Source organism: Takifugu rubripes, chromosome 8 (assembly GCF_901000725.2).
Source record: "Takifugu rubripes chromosome 8, fTakRub1.2, whole genome shotgun sequence".
In the NCBI taxonomy this organism is placed as follows: domain Eukaryota; kingdom Metazoa; phylum Chordata; class Actinopteri; order Tetraodontiformes; family Tetraodontidae; genus Takifugu; species Takifugu rubripes.
The window spans coordinates 17627830-17644694 of NC_042292.1; the positions used below are offsets into that span (position 1 = coordinate 17627830).

Consider the following 16865-nt stretch of genomic DNA (forward strand, 5'->3'; position numbering starts at 1 on the left):
GATGTTGACTTGATGTTTGACTGGTGTTGCTGATGTGGTTGGTGACAATGTAGTTGCAGAAGTTGTGGATGGACTTGTTGATGTTGAACTTGATGTTTGACTGGTTGTTGCTGATGTGGTTTTGGTGATGATGTAGTTGCAGAAGGTGTGGATGGACTAGTTGATGTTGAACTTGATGTTTGACTGGTTGTTGCTGATGTGGTTGGTGATGATGTAGTCCGCAGAAGTTTGGGATGGAATTGTTGATGTTGAACTTGATGTTTGACTGGTTGTTGCTGATGTGGTTGGTGATGATGTAGTTGCAGAAGTTGTGGATGGACTTGTTCTTGAACTTGATGTTTGACTGGTTGTTGCTGATGTCGTTGGTGACGATGTAGTTGTGGATGGACTTGTAGATGTTGAACTTGATGTTTGACTGGTTGTTGCTGATGTCGTTGGTGACATGTAGTTGTGGATGGACTTGTAGATGTTTAACTTGATGTTTGACTGGTTGTTGCTGATGTGGTTGGTGATGATGTAGTTGCAGAAGTTGTGGATGGACTTGTGGATGTTGAACTAGATGTTTGACTGGTTGTTGCTGATGTGGTTAGTGATGATGTAGTTGCAGAAGTTGTGGATGGACTTGTGGATGTTGAACTAGATGTTTGACTGGTTGTTGCTGATGTGGTTGGTGATGATGTAGTTGCAGAAGTTGTGGATGGACTTGCTGTTGAACTTGATGTTTGACTGGTTGTTGCTGATGTGGTTGGTGATGATGTAGTTGCAGAAGTTGTGGATGGACTTTTTGTTGTTGAACTTGATGTTTGACTGCTTGTTGCTGATGTGGTTAGTGATGATGTAGTTGCAGAAGTTGTGGATGGACTTGTGGATGTTGAGCTAGATGTTTGACTGCTTGTTGCTGATGTTGGTGTCGATGTAGTTGCAGAAGTTGTGGATGGACTTGCTGTTGAACTTGATGTTTGACTGCTTGTTGCTGATGTGGATGGTGACGATGTAGTTGCAGAAGTTGTGGATGGACTTGTGGATGTTGAACTAGATGTTTGAATGGTTATTGCTGCTGTTGTTGGTGACGATGTAGTTGCAGAAGTTGTGGATGGACTTGCTGTTGAACTTGATGTTTGACTGGTTGTTGCTGATGTTGGTGTCGATGTAGTTGCAGAAGTTGTGGATGGACTTGCTGTTGAACTTGATGTTTGACTGGTTGTTGCTGATGTGGTTAGTGATGATGTAGTTGCAGAAGTTGTGGATGGACTTGTGGATGTTGAACTAGATGTTTGACTGGTTGTTGCTGATGTGGTTGGTGATGATGTAGTTGCAGAAGTTGTGGATGGACTTGCTGTTGAACTTGATGTTTGACTGGTTGTTGCTGATGTTGGTGTCGATGTAGTTGCAGAATTGTGGATGGACTTGCTGTTGAACTTGATGTTTGACTGCTGGTTGCTGATGTGGATGGTGACGATGTAAGTTGCAGAAGTTGTGAATGGACTTGTTGATGTTGAACTAGATGTTTGAATGGTTATTGCTGATGTGGTTGTGTGATGTGTTGCAGAAGTTGTGGATGGACTTGTGGATGTTGAACTAGACGTTTGACTGGTTGTTACTGATGTGGTTGGTGACGATGTAGTTGTGGATGGACTTGAATGTTGAACTTGAGTTTTGACTGGTTGTTGCTGATGTGGGGTGATGATTAGTTGCAGAAGTTGTGGATGGACTTGTTGTTGTTGAACTTGATGTTTGACTGCTTGTTGCTGATGTGGTTGGTGATGATGTAGTTGCAGAAGTTGTGGATAGACTTGTGGATGTTGAAACTAGATGTTTGACTGGTTATTGCTGCTGTTGGTGACGATGTAGTTGCAGAAGTTGTGGATGGGCTTGTGGATGTTGAACTAGATGTTTGACTGGATTGTTGCTGATGTTTGGTGACAATGTAGTTGCAGAAGTTGTGGATGGACTTGTTCTTGAACTTGATGTTTGACTGGTTGTTGCTGATGTCGTTGGTGACGATGTAGTTTGCGAAGTTTGTGGATGGACTTTTTGTTGTTGAACTTGATGTTTGACTGCTTGTTGCTGATGTGGTTAGTGATGATGTAGTTGCAGAAGTTGTGGATGGACTTGTGGATGTTGAACTAGATGTTTGACTGGTTGTTGCTGATGTTGGTGTCGATGTAGTTGCAGAAGTTGTGGATGGACTTGCTGTTGAACTTGATGTTTGACTGGTTGTTGCTGATGTGGTTAGTGATGATGTAGTTGCAGAAGTTGTGGATGGACTTGTGGATGTTGAACTAGATGTTTGACTGGTTGTTGCTGATGTGGTTGGTGATGATGTAGTTGCAGAAGTTGTGGATGGACTTGCTGTTGAACTTGATGTTTGACTGGTTGTTGCTGATGTTGGTGTCGATGTAGTTGCAGAAGTTGTGGATGGACTTGCTGTTGAACTTGATGTTTGACTGCTTGTTGCTGATGTGGATGGTGACGATGTAGTTGCAGAAGTTGTGGATGGACTTCTTGATGTTGAACTTGATGTTTAATGGTTATTGCTGATGTGGTTGGTGATGATGTAGTTGCAGAAGTTGTGGATGGACTTGTGGATGTTGAACTAGACGTTTGACTGGTTGTTACTGATGGGTTGGTGACGATGTAGTTGTGGATGGACTTGTAGATGTGAACTTGATGTTTGACTGGTTGTTGCTGATGTGGTTGGTGATGATGTAGTGCAGAAGTTGTGGATGGACTTGTTGTTGTTGAACTTGATGTTTGACTGGTTGTTGCTGATGTGGTTGGTGATGATGTAGTTGCCGAAGTTGTGGATAGACTTGTGGATGTTGAACTAGATGTTTGACTGGTTTTGCTGCTGTGGTGACGATGTAGTTGCAGAAGTTGTGGATGGGCTGTGGATGTTGAACTAGATGTTTGACTGGTTGTTGCTGATGTTGGTGACAATGTGTTTGCAGAAGTTGTGGATGGACTTGTTCTTGAACTGATGTTTGACTGGTTGTTGCTGATGTCGTTGGTGACGATGTAGTTGCAGAAGTTGTGGATGACTTTTGTTGTTGACTTGATGTTTGACTGCTTGTTGCTGATGTGGTTATATGTAGTTGCAGAAGTTGTGGATGGACTTGTGGTGTTGAACCTAGATGTTTGACTGGTTGTTGCTGATGTGGTTGGTGATGATGTAGTTTGCAGAAGTTGTGGATGGACTTGCTGTTGAACTTGATTTTGACTGCTTGTTGCTGATTGGATGGTTGACGATGTAGTTGCAGAAGTTGTGGATGGACTTGTTGATGTTGAACTTGATGTTTGACTGGTTGTTGCTGAGTTGGTTGGTGACGATGTTGTTGCAGAAGTTGTGGATGGACTTGTGGATGTTGAACTAGATGTTTGACTGCTTGTTGCTGATGTTGGTGACGATGTAGTTGCAGAGTTGTGGATGGACTTGCTGTTGAACTTGATGTTTGACTGCTTGTTGCTGATGGTTGGTGACGATGTAGTTTCAGAAGTTGTGAATGGACTTGTTGATGTTGAACTTGATGTTTGACTGTTTGTTGCTGATGTGGTTGGTGATGATGATTTGCAGAAGTTGTGGATGGACTTGTTGTTGAACTAGATGTTTGACTGGTTGTTGCTGATGTGGTTGGTGATGATTGTAGTTGCAGAAGGTGTGGATGGACTGTTGTTGAACTTGATGTTTGACTGGTTGTTGCTGATGTGTTGGTGATGATGTAGTTGCAGAAGTTGTGGATGGACTTGTTGATGTTGAACTTGATGTTTGACTGGTTGTTGCTGATGTGGTTGTGTGATGATGTAGTTTGCAGAAGGTGTGGATGGACTTGTTGTTGAACTTGATGTTTGACTGGTTTTGCTGATGGGTTGGTGATGATGTAGTTGCAGAAGGTGTGGATGGACTTGTTGTTGAACTTGATGTTTGACTGGTTGTTGCTGATGTGGTTGGTGACGATGTAGTTGCAGAATTGTGGATGACTTGTTGATGTTGAACTTGATGTTGACTGGTTGTTGCTGATGTGGTTGGTGATGATGTAGTTTACAGAAGTTGTGGATGGACTTGTTGATGTTGACTTGATGTTTGAGTGGTTTTGCTGATGTGGTTGGTGATGATGTAGTTGCAGAAGTTGTGGATGACTTGTTGTTGAACTTGATTTTGACTGGTTGTTGCTGATGTGGTTGGTGACGATGTAGTTGCAGAAGTTGTGGATGGACTTGTGATGTTGAACTTGATGTTTGACTGGTTTTTGCTGATGTGGTTGGTGATTTGTAGTTACGAAGTTGTGGATGGACTTGTTGATGTTGAACTTGATGTTTGAGTGGTTTTTGCTGATGTGGTTGGTGATGATGTAGTTGCGGAAGTTGTGTGGATGGACTTTGTTGTTGAACTTGATGTTTGACTGTTGTGCTGATTTGGTGTGACGATGTAGTTGCAGAAGTTGTGGATGGACTTGTTGTTGAACTTGATGTTTGACTGGTTGTTGCTGATGTGGTTGGTGACGATGTAGTTGCAGAAGTTGTGGATGGACTTGTGGTTGTTGAACTGATGTTTGACTGGTGTTGCTGATGTGGTTGGTGACGATGTAGTTGCAGAAGTTGTGGATGGACTTGTTGATTGTTGAACTTGATGTTTGACTGGTTGTTGCTGATGTGGTTGTGATGATGTAGTTGCAGAAGTTGTGGATGGACTTGTTGTATGAGACTAGATGTTTGACTGTTGTGCTGATGTGGTGGTGATGATGTAGTTGCAGAAGTTGTGGATGGACTTGTGATGTTGAACTTGATGTTTGACTGGTTGTTGCTGATGTGGTGGGTGACAGAGGTAGTTGCCAGAAGTTGTGGATGGACTTGTTGATGTTGACTTGATGTTTGAATGGTTTTGCTTGCTGTGTGGTTGGTGATGATGTAGTTGCAGAAGGTGTGGATGGACTAGTTGATGTTGAACTTGATGTTTGACTGGTTGTTGCTGATGTGGTTGGTGATGATGTAGTCGCAGAAGTTGTGGATGGAATTGTGTTGATGTGAACCTTGATGTTTGACTGGTTGTTGCTGATGTGGTTGGTGATGATTGTAGTTGCAGAAGTTGTGGATGGATTGTTGTTGAACTTGATGTTTGACTGGTTGTTGCTGATGTGGTTGGTGACGATGTAGTTGCAGAAGTTGTGGATGGACTTGTTGATGTGAACTTGATGTTTGACTGTTGTTGCTGATGTGGTGGTGATGATGTCGTTGGCAGAAGGTGTGGATGGAACTTGTTGATGTGAACTTGATGTTTGATGGTTGTTGCGATGTGGTTGGTGATGATGTAGTTGCAGAAGGTGGTGGATGTGACTTGTTGTTGAACTAGATGTTTCACTGGTTTGTTGCTGATGTGGTTGGTGATGATGTAGTTGCAGAAGTTGTGGATGGACTTGTTGTTGTTGAACTTGATGTTTGACTGCTTGTTGCTGACTGTGTGTTGGTGACGATGTAGTTGCCAGAAGGTGTGGATGGACTTGTTGATGTTGAACTTGATGTTTGATGGTTGTTGCTGATGTTGGTTGGTGATGATGTAGTGCAGAAGGTGTGGATGGACTTGTTTATGTTGAACTTGATGTTTGACTGGTGTTGCTGATGTGGTTGGTGACTGATTGTAGTTGCAGAAGGTGTGGATGGACTTGTTGTTGAACTTGATGTTTGACTGGTTGTTGCTGATGTGGTTGGTGATGATGTAGTTGCAGAAGTTTGTGGATGGACTTGTTGTATGTTGAACTTGATGTTTGGACTGGTTGTTGCTGATGTGGTTGGTGATGATGTAGTTGCCAGAAGGTGTGGATGGACTTGTTGTTGAACTTGATGTTTGACTGGTTGTTGCTGATGTGGTTGGTGAGATGTAGTTGCAGAGGGTGGATTGACTTGGTGTTAACTTGATGTTTGAATTGTTGTTGCTGATGTGGTTGGTGGGACGATGTAGTTGCAGAAGTTGTGGATGGACTTGTTGCATGTTGAACTTGATGTTTGACTGGTTGTTGCTGATGTTGTTGGTGATGATGTAGTTACAGAAGTGTGGATGGACTTGTTGATGTTGAACTTGATGTTTGACTGGTTGTTGCTGATTGTGGTGGTGATGATTAGTTGCAGAAGGTGTGGGATGGACTTTGTTGTTGAACTTGATGTTTGACTGGTTGTTTGCTGATGTGGTTGGTGATGATTGTAGTTGCAGAAGTTGTGATGGACTTGTTGATGTGAACTTGATGTTTGACTGGTTGTTGCTGATGTGGTTGGTGATGATGTAGTTGCGAAGGTGTGGATGGACTTGTTGTTGAACTTGATGTTTGACTGGTTGCTTGCTGCTGTGGTTGTGATGATGTAGTTGCGAAGTTGTGATGGACTGTTTGATGGTGAACTGATGTTTGGACGGCTTGTGCTGATGTGTGGTGACGATGTAGTTGCAGAAGTTGTGGATTGGACTTGTATGTTGAACTTGAGGTTTGACTGGTTGTTGCTGATGTGGTTGGTGATGATGTAGTAGCAGAAGTTTGTGGATGGACTCTGTTGATTGTTGAACTTGATGTTTGAGTGGTTTTGCTGATGTGGTGGTGATGATGTAGTTGCAGAAGTTGTGGATGGACTTGTGTTTGAAACTTGATGTTTGACTGCTTGTTGCTGATGTGGTTGGTGATGATGTAGTTGCAGAAGTTGTGGATGGACTTGCTGTTGAACTTGATGTTTGACTGGTTGTTGCTGGTGTGGTTGGTGATGATGTAGTTGCAGAAGTTGTGGATGGACTTGTGGATGTTGAACTAGATGTTTGACTACTTGTTGCTGATGTTGGTGACGATGTAGTTGCAGAAGTTGTGGATGGACTTGTTGTTGAACTTGATGTTTGATTGGTTGATGCTGATGTGGTTGGTGATGTTGTAGTTGCAGAAGTTGTGGATGGACTTGTTGTTGAACTAGATGTTTGACTGGTTGTTGCTGATGTGGTTGGTGATGATGTAGTCGCAGAAGTTGTGGATGGACTTGTTGTTGAACTAGATGTTTGACTGGTTGTTGCTGATGTGGTTGGTGACGATGTGCTTGCAGAAGTTGTGGATGGACTTGTTGATGTTGAACTAGATGTTTGACTGCTTGTTGCTGATGTGGATGGTGACGATGTAGTTGCAGAAGTTGTGGATGGACTTGTTGATGTTGAACTAGATGTTTGACTGCTTGTTGCTGATGTGGATGGTGACGATGTAGTTGCAGAAGTTGTGGATGGACTTGTTGATTTTGAACTTGATGTTTGACTGCTTGTTGCTGATGTGGTTGGTGATGATGTAGTTGCAGAAGTTGTGATGGACTTGTTGTTGAACTTAGATGTTTGACTGGTTGATTGCTGGTGTGGTTGGTGATGATGTAGTTGCAGAAGTTGTGGATGGACTTGTTGATGTTGAACTTGATGTTTGACTGGTTGTTGCTGATGTGGTTGGTGATGATGTAGTTGCAGAAGGTTGTGGATGGACTTGTTGTTGAACTTGATGTTTGACTGGTTGTTGCTGATGTGGTTGGTGATGATGTAGTTGCAGAAGGTGTGGATGGACTTGTTGTTGAACTTGATGTTTGACTGGTTGTTGCTGATGTGGTTGTGACGATGTAGTTGCAGAAGTTGTGGATGGACTTGTTGATGTTTAACTTGATGTTTGACTGGTTGTTGCTGATGTGGTTGGTGATGATGTAGTTACAGAAGTTGTGGATGGACTTGTTGATGTTGAACTTGATGTTTGAGTGGTTTTGCTGATGTGGTTGGTGATGTAGTTGCAGAAGTTGTGGATGGACTTGTTGTGAACTTGATGTTTGACTGGTTGTTGCTGATGTGGTTGGTGACGATGTAGTTGCAGAAGTTGTGGATGGACTTGTTGATTTTGAACTTGATGTTTGACTGCTTGTTGCTGATGTGGTTGGTGATGATGTAGTTGCAGAAGTTGTGGATGGACTTGTTGTTGAACTAGATGTTTGATTGGTTGATGCTGATGTGGTTGGTGATGTTGTAGTTGCAGAAGTTGTGGATGGACTTGTTGTTGAACTAGATGTTTGACTGGTTGTTGCTGATGTGGTTGGTGATGATGTAGTCGCAGAAGTTGTGGATGGACTTGTTGTTGAACTAGATGTTTGACTGCTTGTTGCTGATGTGGTTGGTGATGATGTAGTTGCAGAAGTTGTGGATGGACTTGCTGTTGAACTTGATGTTTGACTGCTTGTTGCTGATGTTGTTGGTGACGATGTAGTTGCAGAAGTTGTGGATGGACTTGTTGTCGTTGAACTTGATGTTTGACTGGTTGTTGCTGATGTTGTTGGTGACGATGTAGTTGCAGAACTTGTGGATGGACTTGTTGTTGAACTTGATGTTTGACTGGTTGTTGCTGATGTGGTTGGTGATGATGTAGTCGCAGAAGTTGTGGATGGACTTGTTGTTGAACTAGATGTTTGACTGGTTGTTGCTGATGTGGTTGGTGACGATGTGCTTGCAGAAGTTGTGGATGGACTTGTTGATGTTGAACTAGATGTTTGACTGCTTGTTGCTGATGTGGATGGTGACGATGTAGTTGCAGAAGTTGTGGATGGACTTGTTGATGTTGAACTAGATGTTTGACTGCTTGTTGCTGATGTGGATGGTGACGATGTAGTTGCAGAAGTTGTGGATGGACTTGTTGATGTTGAACTTGATGTTTGACTGGTTGTTGCTGATGTGGTTGGTGATGATGTAGTTGCAGAAGTTGTGGATGGACTTGCTGTTGAACTTGATGTTTGACTGCTTGTTGCTGATGTGGATGGTGACGATGTAGTTGCAGAAGTTGTGGATGGACTTGTTGATTTTGAACTTGATGTTTGACTGCTTGTTGCTGATGTGGTTGGTGATGATGTAGTTGCAGAAGGTGTGGATGGACTTGTTGAACTTGATGTTTGACTGGTTGTTGCTGATGTGGTTGGTGATGATGTAGTTGCAGAAGTTGTGGTTGGACTTGTTGATGTTGAACTTGATGTTTGACTGGTTGTTGCTGATGTGGTTGGTGATGATGTAGTTGCAGAAGTTGTGGATGGACTTCTTGTTGAACTTGATGTTTGACTGGTTGTTGCTGATGTGGTTGGTGACGATGTAGTTGCAGAAGTTGTGGATGGACTTGTTGATGTTGAACTTGATGTTTGACTGGTTGTTGCTGATGTGGTTGGTGATGATGTAGTTGCAGAAGTTGTGGATGGACTTGTTGTTGTTGAACTTGATGTTTGACTGGTTCTTGCTGATGTGGTTGGTGATGATGTAGTTGCAGAAGGTGTGGATGGACTTGTTGATGTTGAACTTGATGTTTGACTGGTTGTTGCTGATGTGGTTGGTGATGATGTAGTTGCAAAAGGTGTGGATGGACTTGTTGTTGAACTAGATGTTTGACTGGTTGTTGCTGATGTGGTTGGTGACGATGTAGTCGCAGAAGTTGTGGATGGACTTGTTGTTGAACTTGATGTTTGACTGGTTGTTGCTGATGTGGTTGGTGATGATGTAGTCGCAGAAGTTGTGGATGGACTTGTTGATGTTGAACTTGATGTTTGACTGGTTGTTGCTGATGTGGTTGGTGATGATGTAGTTGCAGAAGTTGTGGATGGACTGTTGTTGAACTTGATGTTTGACTGGTTGTTGCTGATGTGGTTGGTGACGATGTAGTTGCAGAAGTTGTGGATGGACTTGTTGATGTTGAAACTTGATGTTTGACTGGTTGTGCTGACGTGGTTGGTGATGATGTAGTTGCAGAAGGTGTGATGGACTTGTGTTGAACTTGATGTTTGACTGGTTGTTGCTGATGTGGTTGGTGATGATGTAGTTGCAGAAGTTGTGGATGGACTTGTTGTTGAACTTGATGTTTGACTGGTTGTTGCAGATGTGGTTGGGTGACGATGTAGTTGCAGAAGTTGTGGATGGACTTGTGATGTGAACTTGATGTTTGACTGCTTGTTGCTGATGTGGTTGGGTGATGATGTAGTTGCAGAAGTTGTGGATGGACTTGTTGTTGAACTAGATGTTTGACTGGTTGTTGCTGATGTGGTTGGTGATGATGTAGTTGCAGAAGTTGTGGATGGACTTGTTTTGTTGAACTTGATGTTTGATGGTTGTTGCTGATGTGGTTGGTGACGATGTAGTTGCAGAAGTTGTGGATGGACTTGTTGATGTTGAACTTGATGTTTGACTGGTTGTTGCTGATGTGGTTGGTGATGATGTAGTTGCAGAAGTTGTGGATGGACTTGTTGTTGAACTAGATGTTTGACTGGTTGTTGCTGATGTGGTTGGTGATGATGTAGTTGCAGAAGTTGTGGTTGGACTTGTGATGTTGAACTTGATGTTTTGACTGGTTGTTGCTGATGTGGTTGGTGATGATGTAGTCGCAGAAGTTGTGGATGGAATTGTTGATGTTGACCTTGACTGTTTGACTGGTTGTTGCTGATGTGGTTGGTTGATGATGTAGTTGCAGAAGTTGTGGATGGACTTGTTGTTGAACTTGATGTTTGACTGGTTGTTGCTGATGTGGTTGGTGACGATGTAGTTGCAGAAGTTGTGGATGGACTTGTTGATGTTGAACTTGATGTTTGACTGGTTGTTGCTGATGTGGTTGGTGATGATGTAGTTGCAGAAGTTGTGGATGGACTTGTTGTTGATGAACTTGATGTTTGACTGGTTGTTGCTGATGTGGTTGGTGATGATGTAGTTGCAGAAGGTGTGGATGGACTTGTTGATGTTGAACTTGATGTTTGACTGGTTGTTGCTGATGTGGTTGGTGATGATGTAGTTGCAGAAGGTGTGGATGGACTTGTTGTTGAACTTGATGTTTGACTGGTTGTTGCTGATGTGGTTGGTGATGATGTAGTCGCAGAAGTTGTGGATGGACTTGTTGATGTTGAACTTGATGTTTGACTGGTTGTTGCTGATGTGGTTGGTGATGATGTAGTTGCAGAAGTTGTGGATGGACTTGTTGTTGAACTTGATGTTTGACTGGTTGTTGCTGATGTGGTTGGTGACGATGTAGTTGCAGAAGTTGTGGATGGACTTGTTGATGTTGAACTTGATGTTTGACTGGTTGTTGCTGACGTGGTTGGTGATGATGTAGTTGCAGAAGGTGTGGATGGACTTGTTGTTGAACTTGATGTTTGACTGGTTGTTGCTGATGTGGTTGGTGATGATGTAGTTGCAGAAGTTGTGGATGGACTTGTTGTTGAACTTGATGTTTGACTGGTTGTTGCAGATGTGGTTGGTGACGATGTAGTTGCAGAAGTTGTGGATGGACTTGTTGATGTTGAACTTGATGTTTGACTGGTTGTTGCTGATGTGGTTGGTGATGATGTAGTTGCAGAAGTTGTGAATGGACTTGTTGTTGAACTAGATGTTTGACTGGTTGTTGCTGATGTGGTTGGTGATGATGTAGTTGCAGAAGTTGTGGATGGACTTGTTGTTGAACTTGATGTTTGACTGGTTGTTGCTGATGTGGTTGGTGACGATGTAGTTGCAGAAGTTGTGGATGGACTTGTTGATGTTGAACTTGATGTTTGACTGGTTGTTGCTGATGTGGTTGGTGATGATGTAGTTGCAGAAGTTGTGGATGGACTTGTTGTTGAACTAGATGTTTGACTGGTTGTTGCTGATGTGGTTGGTGATGATGTAGTTGCAGAAGTTGTGGATGGACTTGTTGATGTTGAACTTGATGTTTGACTGCTTGTTGCTGATGTTGTTGGTGACGATGTAGTCGCAGAAGTTGTGGATGGACTTGTTGTTGAACTTGATGTTTGACTGGTTGTTGCTGATGTGGTTGGTGATGATGTAGTCGCAGAAGTTGTGGATGGACTTGTTGATGTTGAACTTGATGTTTGACTGGTTGTTGCTGATGTGGTTGGTGATGATGTAGTTGCAGAAGTTGTGGATGGACTTGTTGTTGAACTTGATGTTTGACTGGTTGTTGCTGATGTGGTTGGTGACGATGTAGTTGCAGAAGTTGTGGATGGACTTGTTGATGTTGAACTTGATGTTTGACTGGTTGTTGCTGACGTGGTTGGTGATGATGTAGTTGCAGAAGGTGTGGATGGACTTGTTGTTGAACTTGATGTTTGACTGGTTGTTGCTGATGTGGTTGGTGATGATGTAGTTGCAGAAGTTGTGGATGGACTTGTTGTTGAACTTGATGTTTGACTGGTTGTTGCTGATGTGGTTGGTGACGATGTAGTTGCAGAAGTTGTGGATGGACTTGTTGATGTTGAACTTGATGTTTGACTGCTTGTTGCTGATGTGGTTGGTGATGATGTAGTTGCAGAAGTTGTGGATGGACTTGTTGTTGAACTAGATGTTTGACTGGTTGTTGCTGATGTGGTTGGTGATGATGTAGTTGCAGAAGTTGTGGATGGACTTGTTGTTGAACTTGATGTTTGACTGGTTGTTGCTGATGTGGTTGGTGACGATGTAGTTGCAGAAGTTGTGGATGGACTTGTTGATGTTGAACTTGATGTTTGACTGGTTGTTGCTGATGTGGTTGGTGATGATGTAGTTGCAGAAGTTGTGGATGGACTTGTTGTTGAACTAGATGTTTGACTGGTTGTTGCTGATGTGGTTGGTGATGATGTAGTTGCAGAAGTTGTGGTTGGACTTGTTGATGTTGAACTTGATGTTTGACTGGTTGTTGCTGATGTGGTTGGTGATGATGTAGTCGCAGAAGTTGTGGATGGAATTGTTGATGTTGACCTTGATGTTTGACTGGTTGTTGCTGATGTGGTTGGTGATGATGTAGTTGCAGAAGTTGTGGATGGACTTGTTGTTGAACTTGATGTTTGACTGGTTGTTGCTGATGTGGTTGGTGACGATGTAGTTGCAGAAGTTGTGGATGGACTTGTTGATGTTGAACTTGATGTTTGACTGGTTGTTGCTGATGTGGTTGGTGATGATGTAGTTGCAGAAGTTGTGGATGGACTTGTTGTTGTTGAACTTGATGTTTGACTGGTTGTTGCTGATGTGGTTGGTGATGATGTAGTTGCAGAAGGTGTGGATGGACTTGTTGATGTTGAACTTGATGTTTGACTGGTTGTTGCTGATGTGGTTGGTGATGATGTAGTTGCAGAAGGTGTGGATGGACTTGTTGTTGAACTTGATGTTTGACTGGTTGTTGCTGATGTGGTTGGTGATGATGTAGTCGCAGAAGTTGTGGATGGACTTGTTGATGTTGAACTTGATGTTTGACTGGTTGTTGCTGATGTGGTTGGTGATGATGTAGTTGCAGAAGTTGTGGATGGACTTGTTGTTGAACTTGATGTTTGACTGGTTGTTGCTGATGTGGTTGGTGACGATGTAGTTGCAGAAGTTGTGGATGGACTTGTTGATGTTGAACTTGATGTTTGACTGGTTGTTGCTGACGTGGTTGGTGATGATGTAGTTGCAGAAGGTGTGGATGGACTTGTTGTTGAACTTGATGTTTGACTGGTTGTTGCTGATGTGGTTGGTGATGATGTAGTTGCAGAAGTTGTGGATGGACTTGTTGTTGAACTTGATGTTTGACTGGTTGTTGCAGATGTGGTTGGTGACGATGTAGTTGCAGAAGTTGTGGATGGACTTGTTGATGTTGAACTTGATGTTTGACTGCTTGTTGCTGATGTGGTTGGTGATGATGTAGTTGCAGAAGTTGTGGATGGACTTGTTGTTGAACTAGATGTTTGACTGGTTGTTGCTGATGTGGTTGGTGATGATGTAGTTGCAGAAGTTGTGGATGGACTTGTTGTTGAACTTGATGTTTGACTGGTTGTTGCTGATGTGGTTGGTGACGATGTAGTTGCAGAAGTTGTGGATGGACTTGTTGATGTTGAACTTGATGTTTGACTGGTTGTTGCTGATGTGGTTGGTGATGATGTAGTTGCAGAAGTTGTGGATGGACTTGTTGTTGAACTAGATGTTTGACTGGTTGTTGCTGATGTGGTTGGTGATGATGTAGTTGCAGAAGTTGTGGATGGACTTGTTGATGTTGAACTTGATGTTTGACTGCTTGTTGCTGATGTTGTTGGTGACGATGTAGTCGCAGAAGTTGTGGATGGACTTGTTGTTGAACTTGATGTTTGACTGGTTGTTGCTGATGTGGTTGGTGATGATGTAGTCGCAGAAGTTGTGGATGGACTTGTTGATGTTGAACTTGATGTTTGACTGGTTGTTGCTGATGTGGTTGGTGATAATGTAGTTGCAGAAGTTGTGGATGGACTTGTTGTTGAACTTGATGTTTGACTGGTTGTTGCTGATGTGGTTGGTGACGATGTAGTTGCAGAAGTTGTGGATGGACTTGTTGATGTTGAACTTGATGTTTGACTGGTTGTTGCTGACGTGGTTGGTGATGATGTAGTTGCAGAAGGTGTGGATGGACTTGTTGTTGAACTTGATGTTTGACTGGTTGTTGCTGATGTGGTTGGTGATGATGTAGTTGCAGAAGTTGTGGATGGACTTGTTGTTGAACTTGATGTTTGACTGGTTGTTGCAGATGTGGTTGGTGACGATGTAGTTGCAGAAGTTGTGGATGGACTTGTTGATGTTGAACTTGATGTTTGACTGCTTGTTGCTGATGTGGTTGGTGATGATGTAGTTGCAGAAGTTGTGGATGGACTTGTTGTTGAACTAGATGTTTGACTGGTTGTTGCTGATGTGGTTGGTGATGATGTAGTTGCAGAAGTTGTGGATGGACTTGTTGTTGAACTTGATGTTTGACTGGTTGTTGCTGATGTGGTTGGTGACGATGTAGTTGCAGAAGTTGTGGATGGACTTGTTGATGTTGAACTTGATGTTTGACTGGTTGTTGCTGATGTGGTTGGTGATGATGTAGTTGCAGAAGTTGTGGATGGACTTGTTGTTGAACTAGATGTTTGACTGGTTGTTGCTGATGTGGTTGGTGATGATGTAGTTGCAGAAGTTGTGGTTGGACTTGTTGATGTTGAACTTGATGTTTGACTGGTTGTTGCTGATGTGGTTGGTGATGATGTAGTCGCAGAAGTTGTGGATGGAATTGTTGATGTTGACCTTGATGTTTGACTGGTTGTTGCTGATGTGGTTGGTGATGATGTAGTTGCAGAAGTTGTGGATGGACTTGTTGTTGAACTTGATGTTTGACTGGTTGTTGCTGATGTGGTTGGTGACGATGTAGTTGCAGAAGTTGTGGATGGACTTGTTGATGTTGAACTTGATGTTTGACTGGTTGTTGCTGATGTGGTTGGTGATGATGTAGTTGCAGAAGTTGTGGATGGACTTGTTGTTGTTGAACTTGATGTTTGACTGGTTGTTGCTGATGTGGTTGGTGATGATGTAGTTGCAGAAGGTGTGGATGGACTTGTTGATGTTGAACTTGATGTTTGACTGGTTGTTGCTGATGTGGTTGGTGATGATGTAGTTGCAGAAGGTGTGGATGGACTTGTTGTTGAACTTGATGTTTGACTGGTTGTTGCTGATGTGGTTGGTGATGATGTAGTCGCAGAAGTTGTGGATGGACTTGTTGATGTTGAACTTGATGTTTGACTGGTTGTTGCTGATGTGGTTGGTGATGATGTAGTTGCAGAAGTTGTGGATGGACTTGTTGTTGAACTTGATGTTTGACTGGTTGTTGCTGATGTGGTTGGTGACGATGTAGTTGCAGAAGTTGTGGATGGACTTGTTGATGTTGAACTTGATGTTTGACTGGTTGTTGCTGACGTGGTTGGTGATGATGTAGTTGCAGAAGGTGTGGATGGACTTGTTGTTGAACTTGATGTTTGACTGGTTGTTGCTGATGTGGTTGGTGATGATGTAGTTGCAGAAGTTGTGGATGGACTTGTTGTTGAACTTGATGTTTGACTGGTTGTTGCAGATGTGGTTGGTGACGATGTAGTTGCAGAAGTTGTGGATGGACTTGTTGATGTTGAACTTGATGTTTGACTGCTTGTTGCTGATGTGGTTGGTGATGATGTAGTTGCAGAAGTTGTGGATGGACTTGTTGTTGAACTAGATGTTTGACTGGTTGTTGCTGATGTGGTTGGTGATGATGTAGTTGCAGAAGTTGTGGATGGACTTGTTGTTGAACTTGATGTTTGACTGGTTGTTGCTGATGTGGTTGGTGACGATTGTAGTTGCAGAAGTTGTGGATGGACTTGTTGATGTTGAACTTGATGTTTGACTGGTTGTTGCTGATGTGGTTGGTGATGATGTAGTTGCAGAAGTTGTGGATGGACTTGTTGTTGAACTAGATGTTTGACTGGTTGTTGCTGATGTGGTTGGTGATGATGTAGTTGCAGAAGTTGTGGATGGACTTGTTGATGTTGAACTTGATGTTGACTGCTTGTTGCTGATGTTGTTGGTGACGATGTAGTCGCAGAAGTTGTGGATGGACTTGTTGTTGAACTTGATGTTTGACTGGTTGTTGCTGATGTGGTTGGTGATGATGTAGTCGCAGAAGTTGTGGATGGACTTGTTGATGTTGAACTTGATGTTTGACTGGTTGTTGCTGATGTGGTTGGTGATGATGTAGTTGCAGAAGTTGTGGATGGACTTGTTGTTGAACTTGATGTTTGACTGGTTGTTGCTGATGTGGTTGGTGACGATGTAGTTGCAGAAGTTGTGGATGGACTTGTTGATGTTGAACTTGATGTTTGACTGGTTGTTGCTGACGTGGTTGGTGATGATGTAGTTGCAGAAGGTGTGGATGGACTTGTTGTTGAACTTGATGTTTGACTGGTTGTTGCTGATGTGGTTGGTGATGATGTAGTTGCAGAAGTTGTGGATGGACTTGTTGTTGAACTTGATGTTTGACTGGTTGTTGCAGATGTGGTTGGTGACGATGTAGTTGCAGAAGTTGTGGATGGACTTGTTGATGTTGAACTTG

The 16865-nt window shown here is 42.8% G+C and overlaps 1 protein-coding gene across 1 annotated transcript; it reads right to left on the reverse strand.

Moving 5' to 3' along the window:
* Positions 1–551: 551 nt before the first annotated feature.
* On the reverse strand, positions 552–15909 carry LOC115250859 (mucin-5AC-like; the record flags this gene model as incomplete). Its single annotated transcript, XM_029841117.1, has 7 exons — positions 552–1528; positions 6399–6567; positions 8035–8503; positions 8558–8758; positions 11093–11460; positions 13351–14121; positions 15349–15909. Coding segments are annotated over 7 exons (3516 nt in total), but the record flags the coding sequence as incomplete, so codon positions are not given.
* Between the last annotated feature and the right edge of the window lie 956 nt (positions 15910–16865).